Source organism: Mobula hypostoma, chromosome 15, assembly GCF_963921235.1.
Source record: "Mobula hypostoma chromosome 15, sMobHyp1.1, whole genome shotgun sequence".
Lineage (NCBI taxonomy): Eukaryota > Metazoa > Chordata > Chondrichthyes > Myliobatiformes > Myliobatidae > Mobula > Mobula hypostoma.
Window position 1 is genome coordinate 4,362,843 of NC_086111.1, and position 24,630 is coordinate 4,387,472.

The window sequence follows — 24,630 nt, forward strand, 5'->3', positions numbered from 1 at the left end:
CAGGGTAGTAGAATCAGGAACTTTAATAAACCTATAGTCTGAAAGAGCAAAGGACAAATTCAAAGGATCATTTGAGTTCAGCATGTTGAGTCAACAGTAAGGAAACAATCTAATTTAGATTCAAGGCATTAATAGGGTTACTTTAAACAAAGCCAATGAGCAACAGCAACTAGTAATAAGTATGATAGTAAACAAGCTATAACCAACAGTAAGGATATTTAGCTCAAGTAATATCCCTCCAACACTACTATAAAAGCAGTAAGATGAGGGTTGGGAACATTTCTAGAATTTAACAGCAATTGAGCAAGACATTGCAAGGAGAGTAGCATATGGAAATAACGTGAGAACCACATGATCTTCTATACACAGATCAGATAGAGGGGAAGAAGCAAATGAAAATTAAGTTTAGTCTTCACAAAAGAGAACCTCTTGGAAATAGCATGTTGCTATGGAGTGAATAACAACAAAGAAATCAGGATTTTGATTATTGTACGGTGGAAAAAAATCATATTGGAAAAATCATCAGGAGTAAATGATAAATCTCTAGAGCTGGACAACTTCCACACTGGAGTTTTTATGTGCTTGCACAGATTGTCATCTTCCAGCATTTGCTTCCATTCTTCCTCAGCATCAAGGCTATGATGAGACTGCTCATAATTGGGGAATATAAAGCAAATGAACAGCCCTACACACAAACAGGAACAACAAACTGATAAGATCAAACAGTTTGCCTCAGAGAAGCAACAGCACCTGGCACACTCAAATAGTTTTCTAACAACTAAAACTTACTGGTGTTACTTGCTTTATATTTATTTTTCAAGGCAGGAGCTGTAAAAAATAAACCCACACTTAAGATAACAAGAATTTGAAAAAAATAACTTCAGGAGACCTTCAGTAATGAAATATTTGCAATTAGAATTACCACTAGATATTGTGTTTAAAGTTAAATTGGACAGCTATATGGGCAGGGAAGGAATTGAGGGTTATGGGCTGAGTGCAGGTCGGTGGGACTAGGTTTGGCACGGACTAGAAGGGCCAAGGTGGCCTGTTTCCGTGCTGTAATTGTTATATGGTTACATGGTTATACTCAGTAGGTCAATTCAAGTATCAATGGCACCAGCAACACAAATTAATTTTTATTTAGTTATTATGGAGTTTTAAACTAATTTGAAATAGATTAACATTTCAATGGATTGAATTGCCAAAGACAAACAATTGCTAGACATCTGAAATGAACAAACAGTGCATTGCTCCCAGGCTGAAATATCTGACACCAGAGGGCTTGCATTAAGGTGTGTGAGGGTTGAATGGGCTGCTCGGGGTCGTGGTAGGGGCAGATGCATTAGGGACTTTCGGAGACCTGAGTACGCACATGAATGTGAGGGAAATTGAAGGGTATGCACATTGTGTGGACAGAAGGGATTTGTTTAGTTAGCCATTTAATTACTAATTTAATTGGTATGGCACAACAATTGTGGTCTAAAGTTCTATGTTCTAACACAAATTAGATATGCTCCTCATTTACAGAAAGTGAAACAGTCAATACTAACATCCAGGAACTTCCATCAATTCTGATGAAGGGGATAAAACTTACTTCAACTATCTTTTATCTACTTGAGAGTTATTCTAGATTTTGTTTTTAATCATAAATATATCAGTTTTGCAAAAGATGGAAACTGAGCTCATCACCTGTGGCTTTATTTTTACAACTCCTCCCTTGGAGGGTCAGACACCGAGCCAATAGGCTGGTCCTGGACTTATTTCCTGGCATAACTTACATATTACTATTTAATTATTTAACCAATTTCCCCCGGGATCAATAAAGTATGACTATGACTATTCTTTTCTATGGATTTTGGAAGTGAATGGTCTGATTTGCACTTTGAAAACCATCCAGATTTTGCCTGAAACCATGTTTCACTGAAGGTGAAGTAGAAGGATGAATTAGTACACCAAGATTAGATTTCAGATAAACATTCTGTATTCACATAGAAGCAAACATACTAATGAAGGGTCTTGGCCTGAAACGTCGACTGCGCCTCTTCCTATAGATGCTGCTTGGCCTGCTGCGTTCACCAGCAACTTTGATGTATGTTGTTTAATGATCAATTAGAAGTATTAGATTTACAACTAAATTGCTATTAATACATCTTTCCTGGTGAGGACTTGCTATTGCCACAGGCGGACATGAATACATTACCTCATTGTTATTTTGATAGTTTTAGCTCTGTTAAAAGATCACTGAATAAACTTACTACAGTAAATCCAGATTGCAAATCAGCAAAGCATGTGATCCTTCTAATAGAAATTCCCTTCCCATTTGAGAGGAAAGTAGTGTTATAAATAGTCAATTCCTAGATTATAATGCATTATTGCAATTACTGATTTAAGTGAAACCTTGAATAAATAATCTTATGGGAATATGACAAATACGGGTTTTTAGGTAAAACACAAATGTTGTTAGAGTTCATTTAGTTTTCCTATAAGTGGAAGCTAAAAGAAACCAACTGGGTTTGTGCACCACCCAAGTACATAAAGGGAAATAAAGCTCTAATAATCCAATTTCAAATTGATTAACTACATTGATATGAAAATTTCTAGTGTGTAACAGGTGGTTATTCTGTCAATGCACAATTATTCCACTAAACCAGTTCGGCCACCTTATGTAGGAACAAATTTGTGCTAGCATGGTTCTGTGTTCAGAGTTGACAGGTTTTTTTGCAAAAAAACTTTACTAGTTGAGCCATATCACTTAAGGTCTGATTACAAAGTTCCTCACGGTTCCAGTATTCAGTATTGGCATACTTGGTTACATAAAGTGGGCCAAACATCAAGGCTTGTATGAAAAAGTCATTAATATGTTCCATGAATATACCAGGCAGGTGTCCTTCATTCAAGAAGGGGCAAGGGTCTCCCTGCTACATGTTGTTCCACTTCATCCAAAAGCTGCTGGACATAGCTTGATGTACCAAGTAGGATGTGTCCTGTAGCTTGCATTGTTAACATTGTCAAGCGCAGGGCTTCCCTAATAGGGAATAAAGCAGATTAATAGATCATTGGTAAACAGACAAATCTGTGTTGTACTGAGAACTTATTTTAGTACAATTACAGCACAATCCATCCCCATTTTCAATACAATAACTACTTTATGGTTTGATAGAAACCAGAACTTCTCATTTCTGCATTTCCTCTTCCACCCTTTTCCTTTGTGGCATATTAAAGGCAAAAGGTTGAATAGTGTTACTTCTGCAAAAGCATGTTTGCAGCTATAGTAGAAGAGCCAACAATGATATGTTGACCAATCACTAACAAGAGAAAAATCTGCAGATGCTGGAAATCCAAGCAACACAAAATGCTGGAGGAACTCAGCAGCCCAGCCAGCATTTATGGAAAAGAGTAAACAGTCGACATTTTGGGCTGAGACCCTTCATCAGAAGAGAAAAAAAATGGAAGTCAGAGTAAGAACTTTTTACTCCGCTCACTCTGGCTTCTCATTTTTTTCTCTCCAGTCCTGATGAAGGGTCTCAGCCCGAAACGTTGACTGTTTTCTCTTTTCCATAGATCCTGCCTGACCTGCTGAGTTCCTCCAGCATTGTGTGCAATGATATGTGAAAATCCCAGAGCTGTCATTATCAAGAAGGTCACTGCTAAGTGGGCAGTTCAGTGGTGCTGCTATTTGCCTCAACTCAGCTTCAAGCCTGACCTTTAGCACTGTCTGAGAGAAGTTTGCACATTGTGTGGTCACTCAGTTTCCCCTTAGCTGCTCTGGTCTTCAGCTTCAATTTATTACATGTACATCAAAACAGTGAAATGCATCATTTGTGTTAACAACACCCAACGTGGACTGGGTTACCACACATTCTGCTGCCAGCAAAGGAGCCCCACAATGTTCAGAACACCACAAGCTACAGCAAAGAACAAAACAAGCCTTTTATCCACCTCTCATACACCGATGAAAAAACTGAATGGCATTTTTCTTCTTTAAATAAACAGAAGAGTCCAAATTAAAAATTATTGGTTTAGAATTACAGTATGAAGTGTCTAGGACTGATACATCACCTATCAAGTTATGATGCCCACACAGACTTCAACTTAATGAGAATACAGATAACATTACAGCAGGGGTCCCCAACCGTTTTTGCACTGCGGACCGGTTTCATATTGACAATATTCTTGCGGACCGGCTGAACCGGTGGGGGGGGTAGGGTTGCCAACAGACAAGAGTAGCAGTCAAATACGTTGTTTACCCCGAGAGACTACAATGACCATGAAGCCTTGCGCGGGCACCAGTGTGCATGCGTGAACATGCCGATTTTTCCCCCTCCAAATCGCTTTTGGCAATTCTGTTTGGGGGAGGGGGTTGTTAACCATGACCGGAATATAGGTGATATGGCTAATACACTCAATTTGGTTTCTAAAATTATCTAACAAATTTAATATTAAACACACAGTGCATATTTTCCTCGCATGAATGTACTGGTAAGTCAATTATCATGTGAGGAGAGGGGAGCTTGAAGTAAGTGTTGAATGAACCTCGAGTAGAAGTGGTAGAGGCAGGTTCGATATTATCATTTAAAGAAAAATTGGATAGGTATATGGACAGGAAAGGAATAGAGGGTTATGGGCTGAGTGCAGGTCGGTGGGACTAGGTGAGAGTAGCGTTTGGCATGGACTACAAGGGCAGAGATGGCCTGTTTCCGTGCTGTAATTGTTATATGGTTATATAAGTAAGTCAATAGCATCATAACATTTTAAGTAATGTTTGGATATTAAACACACAGCACATATTTTCCCCGTATGAACATATAAAATCATTGCAACACACCAATATCGCTGAATCAGTGGGAGCCCTGGGCTTGTTTCCCTGCAACAAGACGGTCCTATCGAGGGGTGATGGGAGACAGCGATACTCAAGGGGGGTTCCTTATTTCCAGTCTATTCCGCAATTTAGTTTTCGTTGCATTCATTGCAGAGATATGTTGGAAATGGAAGCAACATTTTCAGTGCTTTTGTGGCTATCTCAGGATATTTAGCTTTGACTTTGATCCAGAAGGCTGGCAGAGATGTTATGTCAAACATACTTTCCAGCCTGCTGTCATTTGCAAGCTGGAGGAGTTGATCTCCTTCCCGCGCTGACATGGATGACGCGCGGGTAATGACCTTGCATGTGTTCAAGCTCAACAGTGGGCGTGACAGGGAATGAGGAAAGGTGCAGCTGACTCATATCGCCAAATCATATCGCTTCCTCGCGGCCCGGTGGCACATGCTTTGTGGCCCGGCACCGGTCCACGGCCCGGTGGTTGGGGACCACTGCTTTACAGTACCAAAACAGGCCATGCACCCCATCTGGTCAATGCCAAACCATTGATCTGCTGTATGGTAGTATAGTGGTTAGCATAACACTTCACGGTACCAGTGACCCGAGTTCAATTCCTGCTGCCGTCTGTAAGGAGTCCGTATGTCCTCTTTGTGATAGTGTGGGTTTCCTCCCACAGTTCAAAGACATACCAATTGGTAGGTTAATTGGTCATTGTAAATGATCACATATTAGGCTAGGGTTAAATCTGGGGTTGCTGCATGGCGTGGTTTGAAGGGCCTGTTCTGTATCTCAATAAATAAAATCTGCCCAATTCTATCAACCTGCACACAGACCATAGCCCTGTATACCAACCCATCCATGTACCTATCCAAATTTCATGGTTCATTCCAAACTTCTGGGTTTGAAGTTAATTAGCCACTGCATATTGCCCCTCGTGTGCAAGTGGGTGTTGAATTTGGGGATAGGGAAAGTTAATGGGGATGTGGACAAAATATAGGATTAATATAGGACTAATGTAAACGACTGCTTGATGGTTGGTGCAGGCTTAATGGGCCAAAGGGCCGTATTGCTCCATATAAATGAAGATGACATAGTATGTTAATACAGCACATGAATACCAAGTTCAGAGGCAATGGAAGATAAAGCATTGAGGGGATTCGGCCAGAATCCAAAATGACGGATTCAGTGATAAAAGTCAGAGTCCATGGTGAACTGGATGTTGATACAGAGGCTAGGTTGACCTGAAAGCAAAGTTCAAATGAAATTGATGTTGATGAATGCAAAATATGTTTGGCAAGGGACCATTTGGGAGAGATTTATGAAGTAGCATTGCACATGAGGAAAGATCTTGGAATTGGGGAGAGTCAAGTGGTTAAAGAAAAACTGAATTGGTGATTTGGGATTTTGCAAGTGGTGTATGAAGTGTACTGGGATCTCTAATATACTAGGAAGGGGATATACAAAGATTACTGGAAAAGGAACACTTTAGAAGAGTTCCATGGAAGCCCGAGATTACTGTGATTTTCCTGATCATACGGGAAAATCTGTATCTGAATGGACAAAAAAAATCCCACCCCAAAAACAAATTGGATTCTCAAAACTCAAGGCTGTTGGGAAAACTGTCTACATTAAGTACCCATGGGTGAACATGAATACATCACTGGAGTTAAAATAGTTCACATTTTCCCAAGCCACTTTGACTTAATACTCATTTTTGTTAGAAAGCAGTTGGCAATAGGAGTTCCTTCAGTTAGTCCTGACGAAGGGTCTCGGCCTGAAACGTTGACTGCACCTCTTCCTATAGATGCTGCTTGGCCTGCTGCGTTCACCAGCAACTTTGATGTATGTTGCTTGAATTTCCAGCATCTGCAGAATTCCTGTTGTTTGGCAATAGGAGTTAGTATCCTTAAAAGGCTACCATGACACCAAGTCTCAACACAACTATTCAAATAAAAAACCTTCAAGAGTAATGAATTTCAGTAGTTCAAGTTGTTTTTTTTAAAATTATATCTCAAAACTGCCCTTACCTCATTATTTTCTTTGCCCCCATACATTGAAGATCGCATGATAGAGAATATGAGCCATAGAGAGTCATTTTTACATTCAGACAACCAATGAAATCACGTGGATTTTCTTTGTAGAGGTCAAAGGTTATTCTGGCAACATCTTTTCTTCTACACAATTTGTCAGGGAAACGCAGGTGAAAGCCAGTATTCTGTTAAAAGTAAACTTGTAATTTTATTCCGTGTCAGAAAACAATTTCCTATATGCATATCCTCTCTGGGATGATTTGGTTCACATTATTAAAATAAAGTTATGGAGAAAATATCTGTATGGAATTCAGGACCAATGGAGCTATGAAATATTGGAAGATCTTTTTTTAATAAGGTGAATAGATTTGAATAGTCAATTTTCCGTAAATAACTTGCGGCCATTTAAAGAATAAAGGATTTGCACTTGAAGCTACTTCAAATCATGATTCAAAGTTACAGAATTCATTAATAAATAATACTAGTGCCCACACCTCTGGTGGTGTCCACTTTTGCCCTCTCTCAATGACCATAAAGAGGGTGTTGTCTAAAACAGTCTGAAAGAATTCTTCAGTCTCAATGAAGGTCCCATCCTCCTCCAGTAGAAGCGAGACACTGGATGTCGTATGTAGTGATTTTTGGACCTGAAAGTGCAAAATGAAGTTACAATGCCAAACCTCACACTTCAAGTTAGTTTATTAAAACTTGATATGATAGGATTAATTTAAATAGTTCTCTTTGCATTCTATAGTTTCTAAAAAAAACTTTTCGTAAACAAAACTAATGGATTGCTTTGCATTATCAGTAATGTTCTCAGCTGATCCCAGAGCAGCTTTAGTCAAGAATAGTGCATTTCTACTGGTCCTCAAATTTCTACCAATGCTGATGCTGGAATATTGACATTGCATCTGTTTTCTAATGTCAAGCATCCCTCAGTCATGCTTGACGTTGGCAACTTAGTAGCATGATGTTGGCAACTCATGGACAGTGAGACTGATACAGTCTGGCACTATGGCATTCCTAGTCAGCACTGAACTCAACATAGGACTCCAAACGTCGACTGTACCTCTTCCTAGAGATGCTGCCTGGCCTGCTGCGTTCACCAGCAACTTTGATGTGTGTTGCATAGGACTCCTGGTCTGGATTTTTCCTCCGGGTTTACTCCCAAAGCCTTCCCAATGAGTGGGTATAGCCCCAGGGCCGATGTTTGAGACCAGAGTTTTCCCTTCTAGATCACCTGCCAATCATGGCTGGCAAGCCCCATCTTCCCTAGCCTTTAACTACCCAGTATATTATGAAACCACTTAAACTGACAAGATCATACTGCAGTTATAGGACAAAATCCTATAACGCATCAGATGGAATACTGCAAATTAGCACAAGGAATATGGCAGTTCAAAATTCAACCATACAGGAATATAGCCAAATGAAACAGTGTTTCTCTGGGGCCAACATCATATGATTATGATTTCAGAAAAACATGTAGTCAAAAGAAAAAGCGATATAGTTTTATTTTCATTTAGGATTTGCAATCAAAATGCTACTGCCAGTCCCATCCACAGGAAAACCTCAACAGGTAAAATATCCCTTTCAATCAACTTGTACATAGATAAAAATCCAAATCTTAAAAACTGCATGAATTTGAATTTGATAATTGTATTCTCATTTTGGGGGATAAAGAATTTCTAGATCACTATCAAGAAAAGCCTATGGCTGGTTGTTCTTGTGTGAAGTGTCCAGCTTCCCAAGTAGAACTTCCAAGCCAAAACTTGTTCAAATGATCTTCACCTTGTCCAGTAGATCATGAAGACCCTCTGCCATGATACCTTTCTTCAAACTCCGATCCCAGTTGCATACTCTGAATGGTCTTTGATGTGGACCACCATTCAACAGGTGAGAAGTTACTGATGCACTGGCAGACACGCACCTAAGAAAATAGCACCGTAGATAGTCAGGTTTCATTGGATTATTCAGCAAAGAGCAAACAAGATCTACACTACCATTTGAAGATGTAGTGAATTTTAAATTATCTCATCTTTTTCATAAAGAAAGCATTTTTAGAGCATCATGAGCTGTTTTGGGCCCATATCTGAAACGACGTGCTGGCATTGGAGGATCCAGACAAGTTGTATGAGAATGATCTTGGGGATGAAAGTGTTAATGTATAAAGAGCATTTGATGGCCCTGGGCCTGTACGCACTGGAGTTAAGAATGAGGGGAATCTCACTGAAGCCTACTGAATATTGAAAGGATGTTTGCTATAATGGAAGACTCTAGGACCAGAGGACAGCCCAAGAATAGAAGCATGTCCCTTTAGTGCGGAGATGAGGAGGAATTTCTTTAGCCTGAGGTTGGCATGTCTTTGGAATTCATTGCCATAGATGACTGGGGAGTCAAAGTCATTGGCTATATTTAAAGCAGAGCTTGATATGATTCTTGGTTAGAAAAGGTGTCCAAGGTGACAGGGGAAGGCAGGAGAATGGAGTTGGGAGGGATAGTAAATCAGTCATGGAATGGTAGAGCAGACTCGATGGGCCAAAAGGTATAATTCTGCTCCCATGTCTCGGCTGACGACTGGAAGATTACATTCACAGCCCCTTTCTGATGGCCACAACAAACTGAACTTGACCAAACATTCACAACCTTCCACTATGGGATGATAATTACTGAGAAGGCTTGACAGTCAGAGAAAGCAGTTCAAGTCAAAACAACAGCCTGTCCTGGAACACACATCAAAGTTGCTGGTGAACGCAGCAGGCCAGGCAGCATCTCTAGGAAGAGGTACAGTCGACATTTCAGGCCGAGACCCTTCGTCAGTCCTGACTGTACCTCTTCCTAGAGATGCTGCCTGGCCTGCTGCGTTCACCAGCAACTTTGATGTGTGTTGCTTGAATTTCCAGCATCTGCAGAATTCCTCGTGTTAGCCTGTCCTGGAGTGTCTTGTTACAGAAACGAGAGGCACCAAGCAACCAATCTTCCTTGTTTCTATGAAAATCTGGCAAGTCACCACAGGGAACATCAACTCAGCTTCTGTCTGTAGATACTCACTGATCTGCTGGGAATGTCAGGCATTCGCTTACTCAAGATTGCTGCCAACTGCTGTATTCTACTGTGCATCAGGTTCAATCTGTTCTTTTGTTTAATATGCAAATACAAGCATCAAAGAGTGATCACATGATGTGAGCTATCTTAGTTACCCCTCCATCAGACATCCCTTTTTTATTTCTTGAAGTAATTCAAACAATTGCACCGAAATTTTACTGAAGATGTACCCGGATAATGAGTTCTTACTTGCTAGTATACAAACTGGTAGAAAGGAGAAATGTAGAGGAAAGCAATAGAATATGGAACAACTTTGGTTAATCAGCAAAAGTTGCAAAGTGTTTATATCCTGCATTAGAACAGAAGAGAATGTTGGTGCAGAGCAGTGGGGTAAGTGGGCAATGCATAGCTGGCAGATGACAGGAGGAATCAAATGGGCAGCGTGGAACTAGGTGAGAATGTGATCCATGGAAGTAGGTTGACAGACCATCTTTGGTGGGTGGCAGCAGATGACCTCTCTGCTGGACTCACTTCCAAGTACTGGATAACTCATGTTCTTGAGATTTGTTGCTTGTTAATATTAATTTGTATTTTTTATTTCTCATATTTGTAGTTTGTCATCTTTTGCACATTGGTTGTCTTTGTTGTGTGTACTTTTTTCATTGATTCTATTGTGTTTCTTTGTATTTACTGTGAATGCCCGCAAGAAAATGAATCTCAGGGTAGATAATGGCATCATATGTACTTTAATAATAAAATTACTTAAACTTTGGTACCCGAATTGGAAAACTGAAATGTTCATACCATTGGGTTGCAAGCCCTCAAAGCAAAAGGAATGTTTCTTTCTGCATTTCATCTCTCCGTAAGCAAATGGGAGAATTAGATAGACAAGTTGCTATGATTGAATTTGTTTTCTTTAAAACACTCACCCATCCATCTAGCCTTCTTCTAATTTGTTCACCTTTCCCATCCATCTAGCTTTCTTCTCACTCGTTCACCTATTGCACCACCCTCTAATGCTTCTAGATCTTTCTTCTTCTCTCAGTCCTGATGCAGACTATGATGGGATTCATTGAAATTTATATTTTTATCCCACAGATCATGGCTGGCCAGCCAAGTTGTTTTTCTTCCACATACCAGAATCTGATTCTCATTTGTCTTTAGAACTATTGTAGATTGGGTCTCTCTCAACAGCTTGGAAGAAATATAAATCAGCATGTTGGTTCATATCCAAGAAAGTATTTTCCCCTAAACTATTCACAGAAAAATTTGATTTATTTTGCCTCTCTAGCTTCCAGCAAATTTCGAACTGCCCAAGAGTGAATAGTTTAAGTCCATTCGCGGCAAAGGAAGATTTAAATACACGTTGCCATGAAGGAGAGACAAATGAGAATGATACAGAACCAACAGCACAAAATCTGAACCGTTAGCATTCATCGAAATATAGAGACCCAATGGTCACAACTCTGTGCACTGAAGGATCATTGCATCTGTGGAGGTGTTACCTGGAGATGGAACTAGAAGATAAGAAACTGAGAGACTTTTTCGCATATTCCATTTTCAGCCCTTACGGATGCCCAGCACACCTATTAAAACAATTTACAGAAGTTGACTATTAAAATCTTCAATCTGCCTAGATCTAAAGAGATTCTACACCATATGATCTCATACTCAAAGCATTTATATGTTTCCTCACCACTCCAAAAAACAGGAGCATCTGCTTAGGATACAAAGGCAAACCCCCGCACATACATGCTGTATAAAAGATATATTTGTAGCAGGAGCCACACATTACCCATTCTCATGCTAAACTCTATGGGCATGTCATGCTGACACCGGAATGTGTGGTGAAACTTGCGGGCTGCCCCCAGCACATCCTGAGGTTGTGGTTATTGTTAATGCAAATTACACATTTCATTGTATGTTTTACATAGAAACATAGAAAATAGGTGCAGGAGTAGGCCATTCGGCCCTTCGAGCCTGCACCGCCATTTATTATGATCATGGCTGATCATCCAACTCAGAACCCCGCCCCAGCCTTCCCTCCATACCTTCTGACCCCTGTAGCCACAAGGGCCATATCCAACTCCCTCTTAAACATAGCCAATGAACTGGCCTCAACAGTTTGCTGTGGCAGAGAATTCCACAGATTCACCACTCTCTGTGTGAAGAATTTTTCCTAATCTCGGTCCTAAAAGGCTTCCCCTCTATCCTCAAACTGTGACCCCTCGTTCTGGACTTCCCCAACATCGGGAACAATCTTCCTGCATCTAGCCTGTCCAATCCCTTTAGGATCTTATACGTTTCAATCAGATCCCCCCTCAATCTTCTAAATTCCAACGAGTACAAGCCCAGTTCATCCAGTCTTTCTTCATATGAAAGTCCTGCCATCCCAGGAATCAATCTGGTGAACCTTCTTTGTACTCCCTCTATGGCAAAGATGTCTTTCCTCAGATTAGGGGACCAAAACTGCACACAATACTCCAGGTGTGGTCTCACCAAGGCCTTGTACAACTGCAGTAGTACCTCCCTGCTCCTGTACTCGAATCCTCTCGTTATAAATGCCAGCATACCATTTGCCTTTTTCACCGCCTGCTGTACCTGCATGCCCACTTTCAATGACTGGTGTATAATGACACCCAGGTCTCATTGCACCTCCCCTTTTCCTAATCGGCCACCATTCAGATAATAATCTGTTTTCCTATTTTTGCCACCAAAGTGGATAACTTCACATTTATCCACATTAAATTGCATCTGCCATGAATTTGCCCACTCACCCAACCTATCCAAGTCACCCTGCATCCTCTTAGCATCCTCCTCACTGCTAACACTGCCACCCAGCTTTGTGTCATCCGCAAACTTGGAGATGCTGCATTTAATTCCCTCATCCAAGTCATTAATATATATTGTAAACAACTGGGGTCCCAGCACTGAGCCTTGCGGTACCCCACTAGTCACCGCCTGCCATTCTGAAAAGGTCCCGTTTATTCCCACTCTTTGCTTCCTGTCTGCTAACCAATTCTCCACCCACACCAATACCTTACCCCCAATACCGTGTGCTTTAAGTTTGCACACTAATCTCCTGTGTGGGACCTTGTCAAAAGCCTTTTGAAAATCCAAATATACCACATCCACTGGTTCTCCCCTATCCACTCTACTAGTTACATCCTCAAAAAATTCTATGAGATTTGTCAGACATGATTTTCCTTTCACAAATCCATGCTGACTTTGTCCGATCATTTCTCCGCTTTCCAAATGTGCTGTTATCACATCCTTGATAACTGACTCCAGCAGTTTCCCCACCACCGACGTTAGGCTAACCGGTCTATAATTCCCCAGTTTCTCTCTCCCTCCTTTTTTAAAAATTGGGGTTACATTAGCCACCCTCCAATCCTCAGGAACTAGTCCAGAATCTAACGAGTTTTGAAAAATTATCACTAATGCATCCACTATTTCTTGGGCTACTTCCTTAAGCACTCTAGGATGCAGACCATCTGGCCCTGGGGATTTATCTGCCTTCAATCCCTTCAATTTACCTAACACCACTTCCCTACTAACATGTATTTCACTCAGTTCCTCCATCTCACTGGACCCTCTGTCCCTTACTATTTCTGGAAGATTATTTATGTCCTCCTTAGTGAAGACAGAACCAAAGTTATTATTCAATTGGTCTGCCATGTCCTTGCTCCCCATAATCAATTCACCTGTTTCTGTCTGCAGGGGACCTACATTTGTCTTTACCAGTCTTTTCCTTTTTACATATCTATAAAAGCTTTTACAGTCCGTTTTTATGTTCTCTGCCAGTTTTCTCTCATAATCTTTTTTCCCCTTCCTAATTAAGCCCTTTGTCCTCCTCTGCTGAACTCTGAATTTCTCCCAGTCCTCAGGTGAGCCACTTTCTCTGGCTAATTTGTATGCTACTTCTTTGGAATTGATACTATCCCTAATTTCTCTTGTCAGCCACGGGTGCACTACCTTCCTTGATTTATTCTTTTGCCAAACTGGGATGAACAATTGTTGTAGTTCATCCATGCAATCTATAAATGCTTGCCATTGCATATCCACCGTCAATCCTTTAAGTGTCATTTGCCAGTCTATCTTAGCTAATTCACGTCTCATACCTTCAAAGTTACCCCTCTTTAAGTTCAGAACCTTTGTTTCTGAATTAACTATGTCACTCTCCATACTAATGAAGAATTCCACCATATTATGGTCACTCTTACCCAAGGGGCCTCTCACGACAAGATCGCTAATTAACCCTTCCTCATTGCTCAAAACCCAGTCCAGAATAGCCTGCTCTCTCGTTGGTTCCTCGACATGTTGGTTCAAAAAACCATCCTGCATACATTCCAAGAAATCCTCTTCCTCAGCACCTTTACCAATTTGGTTCACCCAGTCTACATGTAGATTGAAGTCACCCATTATAACTGCTGTTCCTTTATTGCACACATTTCTAATTTCCTGTTTAATACCATCTCCGACCTCACTACTACTGTTAGGTGGCCTGTACACAACTCCCACCAGCGTCTTCTGTCCCTTAGTGTTACGCAGCTCTACCCATATCGATTCCACATCTTCCCGGCTTATGTCCTTCCTTTCTATTGCGTTAATCTCTTCTTTAACCAGCAACGCCACCCCACCTCCCCTTCCTTCATGTCTATCCCTCCTGAATATTGAATATCCCTGAACGTTGAGCTCCCATCCCTGGTCACCCTGGAGCCATGTCTCTGTGATCCCAACTATATCATAATCATTAATAACAATCTGCACTTTCAATTCATCCACCTTATTACGAATGCTCCTTGCATTGACACATAAAGCCTTCAGGCGCTCTTTTACAACTCTCTTAGCCCTTGTACAATTATGTTGAAAAGTGGCCCTTTTTAATGCTTGCCCTGGATTTGTCGGCCTGCCACTTTTACTTTTCTCCTTTGTACTTTTTGCTTCTACGCTCACTTTACACCCCTCTGTCTCTCTGCACTGGTTCCCATCCCTCTGTTGTGAACTAACCTCCTCACGCCTAGCCTCTTTAATTTGATTCCCACCCCCCAACCATTCTAGTTTAAAGTCACCTCAGTAGCCCCCGCTAATCTCCCTGCCAGGATATTGGTTCCCCTAGGATTCAAGTGTAACCCGTCCTTTTTGTACAGGTCACGCCTGCGCCAAAAGAGGTCCCAATGATCCAAAAACTTGAATCCCTGCCCCCGCTCCAATCTCTCAGCCACGCATTTATCCTCCACCTCATCGCATTCCTACTCTCACTGTCGCGTGGCACAGGCAGTAATCCCGAGATTACTACCTTTGCGGTCCTTTTTCTCAACTCCCTTCCTAGCTCCCTATATTCTCCTTTCAGGACCTCATCCCTTTTCCTACCTATGTCATTGGTACCTATATGTACCACGACCTCTGGCTCCTCACCCTCCCACTTCAGGATATCTTGGACACGATCAGAAATATCCCGGACCCTGGCACCAGGGAGGCAAACTACCATCCGGGTCTCTGGACTGCGTCCACAGAATCGCCTATCTGACCCCCTTACTATCGAGTCCCCTATCACAACTGCCCTCCTCTTCCTTGCCCTACCCTTCTGAGCTACAGGGCCAGACTCTGTGCCGGAGGCACGGCCACTGTCGCTTCCCCCGGGTAAGCTGTCCCCCCCAACAGTACTCAAACAGGAGTACCTGTTGTTAAGGGGCACAGCCACCGGGGTACTCCCCATCACCTGCCTTTTCCCCTTCCCCCTCCTAACCGTGACCCACTTGTCTGCCTCCCGTGGCCCTGGCGTGACCACCTGCCTTCCACTCCTCTCTATCACCTCCTCGCTCTCCCTGACCAGACGAAGGTCATCGAGCTGCAGCTCCAGTTCCGTAACGCGGTCCCTTAGGAGCTGCATCTCGATGCACTTGGCGCAGATGTAGACGTCCGGGAGGCTTGGAGACTCCAGGGCCTCCCACATCCGACACCGAGAACAGCAAACTGCCCTCACACTCATAATGCCCCTCTCCTCAAATAGCAACAGAAAATGAATGTCAAACCTTCCTCGCCTCGCCCGTTTCCGCCTAAGCCCGTTGAGCCGAAGCCCTTAAGTCTTCACTCTGCTCCCGGCTCACTCTGCCGCCCGCAAACTACGCTGCCCGCTCTATGAGGCTTTGTTCCTTTTAAATCTGCCACGCTGCACTGCCCAACGTCACACGCCTGCGCAGTCTCGCCTCTCAGAAAGCCATTGGAGAAAAAAAATAATGAAAATTTCAAAAATCTCTTTCTCGGCACTCCCACTCAGACTCTCACATGTTCAACAACCCACGTTCATCTAGTCAATGATAACTTTTCCAAAGAATGAAGGACTCACCATCTTCAGACAACACATCATCAATAATAGGAATTATAACCAAATCATTACTAAGCATGAGCTGTAGCAGGACAGATACACATTACACCATAAAGAAAGATTTCATTTCTGACTCACCTTATTTGTACACTGACAGCATCAATGCATAGAAACGTTCAGTGATTTGTGGAGAATGATTCAACTGAACGGCACAGAAAGCAAATGAATTCGCACAGATTCAAAAATACACTGCCAGATATCCTGGTGTCAAGCAGAATGTCTAGACAAGTAAAAATCCAATACACAGTTTGGCTGATACTAAGACCCTCCTTTTCAAGTTTTAAGTCTCTCCTATTTGCCCACATTCCAGATTGTGACCGTAATTCCAAAGTTCACTGTTTCAGTAGTCATTGACTCAAACGGGTCAAAGTTCTGTATTAAATTGGTGTTACTCCACAGTACTGCGTAAGCGTAAAAGAGGGAGTGTTGATCAGTGTTAACAGCCTCACATTTTGAAAGGATGATTTTCTTCCAGCCTATCCTTAAGTGGAATGGATTATAGCACATAACTGGATTGCTTCTGAAACAAATTCAGAATTCAGGACTTCTTTAAAATCCCTGAATCAGTTATTTGGAGATACAATGCAGAACAGGCCAAATGAGCCGCACTGCACAACAAAATACCTGTTTAACACTAGCCTCATCACAGGACAGCTTACAATGAATAATTAACCTACTATCCAGTAGTTACGTCTTTGGACTGTGGGAGGAAACCAGAGCACCCAAAGGAAACAGACATGGTCACTGGGAGAAACTCCTTACAGACATGGTTTAGCAAAGGTGATTAAAATCATCACTGTGATCAATTACAGTGCAGACTCTGGGGTGCCTGTTACAACTCAGGAACTCCAGCCATTAGAAGCTGGGGCACTCTTCCCATTCAGTTTAGCATTAAACTGGCAGGAGAAAGGGAGTTTTAAAAGAAGTCATGACTCAACAGCAGAGCAAAAATGATGAGCTAAATGGCCTCATTCTACTTCTCTTATGATCCAAATTAATTCAAAGTGGGTTAAGGCCACACTTCATTTCTGCAAATAAGACAACTGATCAGAGATGTAGTAAAAATTCCAGTAAGCTTTGGTTAAAAAAAGTTTCAGAATGAACACAAAGGTGATATTACAAAGCACTCCAATTCAAAGCACAAAGAGTATACATTAGATTTTTCTTTTATGCAGATGTCAGAGTGAATCACCCTATTCAGCAACAAAAATTTACTGCAAAATCATTTCCCAGATCTGACACTTGACCTAAATCAACAGTCGCATTAGGAAACAGGTTGGTATATGTAGCACGTCACAAAACACGAGACAAAGTGTATGTGTATGACTGATAGGGCATTTAAAAAAGTAAAAGGTTGGAACAGATTCAGTTTAAGCCACATTGCCCAGGAGAACAAGTCATTTAATTCCTTACATACAAGCTTTTCTCAATAATCCTACCATGGAAAATAAAGACCAATTAAAAAGACAAAGGGGCAATGGGAATTAAAGGCCAGTAACTCTTCATTGACTACTTCACCACACCAGGGGAAAATGAAATGCCAGCATCCAGGGTTCATCAGTCTGCCAGAGACCAATTCAACAATGAGTGATGAGGGTTGAAAAGAGAAAAATGGAACAAGGGGGGAGATATTTCAATAGGTGAATGGACTTTGACTAAACTGGAAATTACTATTTAGAGCTGCAGCACAGAACAGGCCCTTCTGGCCCAAGGAGCGGGACTGCCCAGCAACCCACCCGGTTGACACAAGCCTAATCACAAGATCAGCTACAATGACCAATTAACCATCTAACCAGCAGGTCTGTGGACCCAGAGGAAACCCACACTGTTCAGATTGCATCAGGATTGAACTGTGGAATACCAAATTTTAAAGTGCCACCCTAACCGCTGCGCTACCGAGGTACCTATGAATACTTAAATCCTTGAATTACACGTTATGGAAATCTACTCAGAATCCTGAGCTAGAATATAATCCAATATGCTTATGCAGGAAAAAGACACAGCTGGAAACAGGTCCTCCAGCCCAGCTAGCCTATGCTGACGGTATCCTAGTGAGCTAGTCCCCCCCGTCTGTGTCCTCTAACCCTCTCCTATCCAAGCGCTTAGCTAGATAACTTTCAATGATGTGCCAACCTCAAGCCCCATTTCTGGCAACTCAGTCCAAATAGCAGCACCCTTTACGTGAAGCTGTCTTTGAGGTGATACAGAAGTACAGCATATAACAGGCCTTTCAGCCCATCTAGTCCATGCCAAAACTGTTCAAACTCCCTACTCCGAACAACCTGTACCAGGACAATAGCCCTCCACATCCCCATCACCCATGCACCTATCCAAACTTCCTTAGCATTGAAATCAAGCTCACATGCACCACTTGTGCTGGCATCTTATTCTACACTCTCACGACTCTCTGAGTGAAGAAGTTTCCCCTTATCTTCCCCTTAAATGTCCTTTTAAAATCACTTACCTCAGATGTTAAATTTAAGCTTACTATTTAGATAGGAACATTTCTCGATGCCCCCAGGTAACTAAGCCCGTGAAGCCCCTCTTCCATCCCCATCTCCTCATCAGACCAAGCCTGGCAACAAGTTTTAGCTTCTAAACTGATTTGAGCACAGTTTGTACGTCCTCCCCGTGGAATGTGCGGTTTTCCTCCAGCTACTCCTATCCCCTCCCACAGTCCCAAGGCATCACCAGTTAGTAGGTTAATTGCTCACTGTAAATTGTCCTGTGACCAGGCTGGAGTTAACCAGTGGGTTGCTGGGCAGCTCAGCTGGAAGGGTCTATCCCACACTGTATCCCAAGCAAAGGACCGATGTCAAAGTAGTTTAGCATTTAAATTAATTAATTGGGAAGATAGCATGGCTGGTTGCTTCTGCTTTAAATTAAGTTGGTCACATGTCAGTTTTTAAGCATTCTTAATTTAAGCCCAGAGTTTCACATCACACCATTTGTAAAAAGCCAAGTTCCTACGGAAGGGTTAGGTGCCCTCCCCCTCAAATCTACTCCTCAGCTTTCAGTCCTGATGAAGGGTCTCAGCCCAAATCTCAACTGTGCTTTTTTTCCCCATAGATGCTGCCTGGCCTGCTGAGTTCCTCCAGCATTTTGTGTGTGTGTTTCTACGGAAGGCTTTGTTTTTGATAATCCGTAGATATGTGTTGCACAGTAGTCTGCAAAAAGGCTCATCCTATCCCAGCTTTTCCAGAAGAGCACTGGAAATGAATCTGGTCAGTGCGGATGGGTGGGATCGGCCGAACACCGGCCGCAATCACGAAGTTTGCGGCCCGAGAAGTCATTTACGATAACTAAAACCACCAGGACTACATAGGCTGTGTCATCTTTCAGGTATATTTAAAATATACTTACACAAAAAATCCACTCACCGTTTACGCAATACAAATGCATTAAGATAACATTAAAATAATCAAAATTTAGAATTTTTCTCTTAACATTTTACTGATAGTGAGCAATGGATGACCAGTATTGATATGTTGAATCCGGAGTACGTTCAATACAACTGCTACTTACTGTTATTTTTAAGAAAGTCCAGATTTATGTTTCAGAAGTACGGTCCCAGCTCCTATACACTGGTTGCACTGTTACAATCTGATAACATTTAACGATGATCTCACCGTCATTAACCTATCGTACACACCCAGCAGTTAAACCGGTGACTCAGATGTCCGTCAGTAAATGGATGCTGTAGATTCAGTTTTACATCAGAATTCATTAAATGTGAAGGTCTTTATCCTCTGTCAGAATCGGTTGCTCTAAATTGGAATCTTGAGGTAAATGCTAAGTAAAGCGTGTAAAAATATTATTATTATTACTATAGATTATTAATTGGTTTATTATAGCGATGGAGTGAAAACCTTGGTTTTGCATGCTATCCAAGCAAATCATTCCTGATGGGGCAGTACAAACGCAAAAAAAACTTTTGTATGCAGAATATAGTATTAGAGTTACCCAAAAGTACAGTGCAGGTAGAATATAAAATTAGGGTTACCTAAAACTGGACTGGTTGAAAGAAATTCTTCTTCACCTATTCCTACTGTTATAGTATAGGATCTGGCAGAATGAACCATCTGGTCCCATGTAGTGCACCAGTGATAGTGTGCTTCTGCTGAACCTGATGTGACGATTTTATTGGGTTAATTAAACACTTGTCATAAAGATTTGAATTATACCTAGTTTTGTGGCTGCTATCCTCCTGACAATATCTCAACTCACAGACAATGAAGTATTTCTGAAATCTAGTCATGGCTATAATATGGGAAAACTAGCAATCAACATATGCACACAACAGGAATTCTGCAGATGCTGGAAATTCAAGCAACACACATCAAAGTTGCTGGTGAACGCAGCAGGCCAGGCAGCATCTATAGGAAGAGGTACAGTCGACATTTCGGGCCGAGACCCTTCGTCAGGACTAACTGAAGGAAGAGTGAGTAAGAGATTTGAAAGTGGGAGGGGGAGGGGGAGATCCAAAATGATAGGAGAAGACAGGAGGGGGAGGGATGGATCCAAGAGCTGGACAGGTGATAGGCAAAAGGGATATGAGAGGATCATGGGACAGGAGGTCCGGGAAGAAAGACAAGGGGAGGGGGGAACCCAGAGGATGGGCAAGGAGTATAGACAGAGGGACAGAGGGAGGAAAAGGAGAGTGAGAGAAAGAATGTGTGTATAAAAATAAATAATGGATGGAGTACAAGGGGGAGGTGGGGCATTAGCGGAACTAGAGAAGTCAATGTTCATGCCATCAGGTTGGAGGCTACCCAGACGGAATATAAGGTGTTGTTCCTCCAACCTGAGTGTGGCTTCATCTTTACAGTAGAGGAGGCCGTGGATAGACATGTCAGAATGGGAATGGGATGTGGAATTAAAATGTGTGGCCACTGGGAGATCCTGCTTTCTCTGGCGGACAGAGCGTAGATGTTCAGCAAAGCGGTCTCCCAGTCTGCGTCGGGTCTCACCAATATATAAAAGGCCACATCGGGAGCACTGGACGCAGTATATCACCCCAGCCGACTCACAGGTGAAGTGTCGCCTCACCTGGAAGGACTGTCTGGGGCCCCGAATGGTGGTAAGGGAGGAAGTGTAAGGGCATGTGTAGCACTTGTTCCGCTTACACGGGTAAGTGCCAGGAGGGAGATCAGTGGGGAGGGATGGGGGGGACGAATGGACAAGGGAGTCGCGTAGGGAGCGATCCCTGCGGAAAGCAGGGGGGGGGGAGGGAAAGATGTGCTTAGTGGTGGGATCCCGTTGGAGGTGGCGGAAGTTACGGTGAATAATATGTTGGACCCGGAGGCTGGTGGGGTGGTAGGTGAGGACCAGGGGAACCCTATTCCTAGTGGGGTGGGGGGAGGATGGAGTGAGAGCAGATGTGCGTGAAATGGGGGAGATGCGTTTGAGAGCAGAGTTGATGGTGGAGGAAGGGAAGCCCCTTTCTTTAAAAAAGGAGGACATCTCCCTCGTCCTGGAATGAAAAGCCACATCCTGAGGGCAGATGCGGCGGAGATGGAGGAATTGCGAGAAGGGGATGGCGTTTTTGCAAGAGACAGGGTGAGAAGTGGAATAGTCCAGATAGCTGTGAGAGTCAGTAGGCTTATAGTAGACATCAGTGGATAAGCTGTCTCCAGAGATAGAGACAGAAAGATCTAGAAAGGGGAGGGAGGTATCGGAAATGGACCAGGTAAACTTGAGGGCAGGGTGAAAGTTGGAGGCAAAGTTAATAAACTCAACGAGCTCAGCATGCGTGCAGGAAGCAGCGCCAATGCAGTCGTCGATGTAGCGAAGGAAAAGTGGGGGACAGATACCAGAATAGGCACGGAACATAGATTGTTCCACAAAGCCAACAAAAAGGCAGGCATAGCTAGGACCCATACGGGTGCCCATAGCTACACCTTTAGTTTGGAGGAAGTGGGAGGAGCCAAGTTATTCAAGTGCAAAAAGATTTGTTTTTTTGTTTTATCGACTACACAAAAGCATTTGATAAAATGAAGCACAATAAGTTATTTGAAATATTGCAGGAAACTCTAGATCTAGATTCAAAAGACCTCCGCCTAATCAGAAATCTGTACTGGGAACAAGCTGCCACTGCATCCTCCCGCCACCCCACTGGGAATAGGGTTCCCCTGGTCCTCACCTACCACTCCACCAGCCTCCGGGTCCAACATATTATTCTCCATAACTTCTGCCACCTCCAACGAGATCCCACCACTAAGCACATCTTTCCCTCCCCCCCTCTGCTTTCCGCAGGGATCGCTCCCTACACAACTCCCTTGTCCATTCGTCCCCCCCATCCCTCCCCACTGATCTCCCTCCTGGCACTTATCCGTGTAAGCGGAACAAGTGCTACACATGCCCTTACACTTCCTCCCTTACCACCATTCAGGGCCCCAGACAGTCCTTCCAGGTGAGGCAACACTTCACCTGTGAGTCGACTGGGGTGATATACTGCGTCCGGTGCTCCCCATGTGGCCTTTTATATATTGGTGAGACCCGACGCAGACTGGGAGACCGCTTTGCTGAACATCTACGCTCTGTCCGCCAGAGAAAGCAGGATCTCCCAGTGGCCACACATTTTAATTCCACATCCCATTCCCATTCTGACATGTCTATCCACGGCCTCCTCTACTGTAAAGATGAAGCCACACTCAGGTTGGAGGAACAACACCTTATATTCCGTCTGGGTAGCCTCCAACCTGATGGCATGAACATCGACTTCTCTAACTTCCGCTAAGGCCCCACCTCCCTCTCGTACCCCATCTGTTACTCATTTTTATGCACACATTCTTTCTCTCACCCTCCTTTTTCTCCCTCTGTCCCTCTGAATATACCTCTTGCCCATCCTCTGGGTCACACCCCCCCCCCGTCTTTCTTCCCGGACCTCCTGTCCCATGATCCTCTCGTATCCCCTTTTGCCTATCACCTGTCCAGCTCTCGGCTCCATCCCTCCCCCTCCTGTCTTCTCCTATCATTTTGGATCTCCCCCTCCCCCTCCAACTTTCAAATCCCTTACTCACTCTTCCTTCAGTTAGTCCTGACGAAGGGTCTCGGCCTGAAACGTCGACTGTACCTCTTCCTATAGATGCTGCTTGGCCTGCTGCGTTCACCAGCAACTTTGATGTATGTTGCTTGAATTTCCAGCATCTGCAGAATTCCTGTTGTTTGATGGAGAAGTGAGTCAGTTTATGAAAATCAAGAAAGGTGTTTGACAAGGGTGTGTTTTCTCCCCTGATTTATTTAATGTGTACAATGAAACAATATTACAAAAAATAAGAGACATCTTGGGAATCAAAGTTGGTGGTGAAAACATCAATAATTTCAGATATGCAGGTGATACTGTTAGTTGCAAGTACGGAGGAAGAACTACAAAACGTAATTGATATAATTGTTGAAGAAAGTGCAAAAATGGGTCTATCTATGAATTGCAAAAAGACAGGATGTATGGTGATATCCATTAAGAAGGAGAATCCTATCTGCAGGCTGAGAATAAACGGGGAAGACATAAAACAAGCACAGAACTTTTGCTACTTAGGAAGCTGGGTGACATCAGATGGCAGGTGTGACTTGGATATCAAAAGAAGAATAGGGATGGCAAAAGACACCTTTACGAGAATGTAGAGTATACTGACCAACACTAAACTAGGCATGACAACCCACCTCAGAGTACTGAAATATTAAACATTTATCCAGTTATGTTATATGGCTCAGAATGTTGGACAATATCTAGTAACATGAGGAAATGAATTGAAGCTGCAGATATGTGGTTTTTGAGGAGGATGCGAAGAATATCATGGACAAAACGAATATCTAACGAGGATGTCATGAACAGAGTAAACACAAAGAGAGAAATAATGTATGAGATCATGAAAAGGCAACGTAACTTCATTGGACATGTGATTAGGAAAGAGGAGTTAGAATGCACGGTAATTATGGGAAAGATTGAAGGGAAGAGAGCAAGAGGAAGACAAAGACAAATGATGATGGAGACAGCAGCCAGAGAACTGGAAATGAATACCAATGAATTTATCTACTTGACCCGAAACAGGAGTGTGTGGGCCATGGCAGTCAAAGCTCAAACTGGGCACGGCACCTGATGATGATGATGATGATGATCAATACCACTACAGTCCTATAAAACTGTATTAGTTCCTAACAGATATCGACAGAAAAATTAATCCAATGTGCGCTGCCATGTTCTTTTGATTGAATAAATGAACAAGGTCAAAATAGATTATGGACTGCCTTCATACAATCCTTTCGATGATGGCATTCTCCAAATCTTCATTTTCATTCTAATGTTCAAGACGATTGTTGATGCTTTCCAATTCTTTATAGTTTCTAACTTG

The 24,630-nt window shown here is 42.7% G+C and overlaps 1 protein-coding gene across 6 annotated transcripts; it reads right to left on the bottom strand.

The window, feature by feature from the left end:
* Nucleotides 1-809: 809 nt before the first annotated feature.
* On the bottom strand, nt 810-23,339 carry cidec (cell death inducing DFFA like effector c). 6 transcript variants are annotated; one of them, XM_063067637.1, is made up of 6 exons: nt 23,302-23,339; nt 11,397-11,477; nt 8,638-8,776; nt 7,344-7,493; nt 6,847-7,034; nt 810-3,025 (listed from the first exon to the last, which is right to left on the bottom strand). In XM_063067637.1, the coding sequence occupies exons 2-6, from the start codon at nt 11,447-11,449 to the stop codon at nt 2,890-2,892; spliced, it is 666 nt and encodes a 221-aa protein (XP_062923707.1). In that variant the 5' UTR covers nt 11,450-11,477; nt 23,302-23,339; the 3' UTR covers nt 810-2,889. The 6 variants fall into 6 exon arrangements, with proteins under 6 accessions (XP_062923707.1, XP_062923706.1, XP_062923704.1 ...); XM_063067636.1 differs by lacking the exon at nt 23,302-23,339 and adding an exon at nt 20,283-20,303; XM_063067634.1 differs by lacking the exon at nt 23,302-23,339 and adding an exon at nt 19,805-19,873.
* Nucleotides 23,340-24,630: the final 1,291 nt, after the last annotated feature.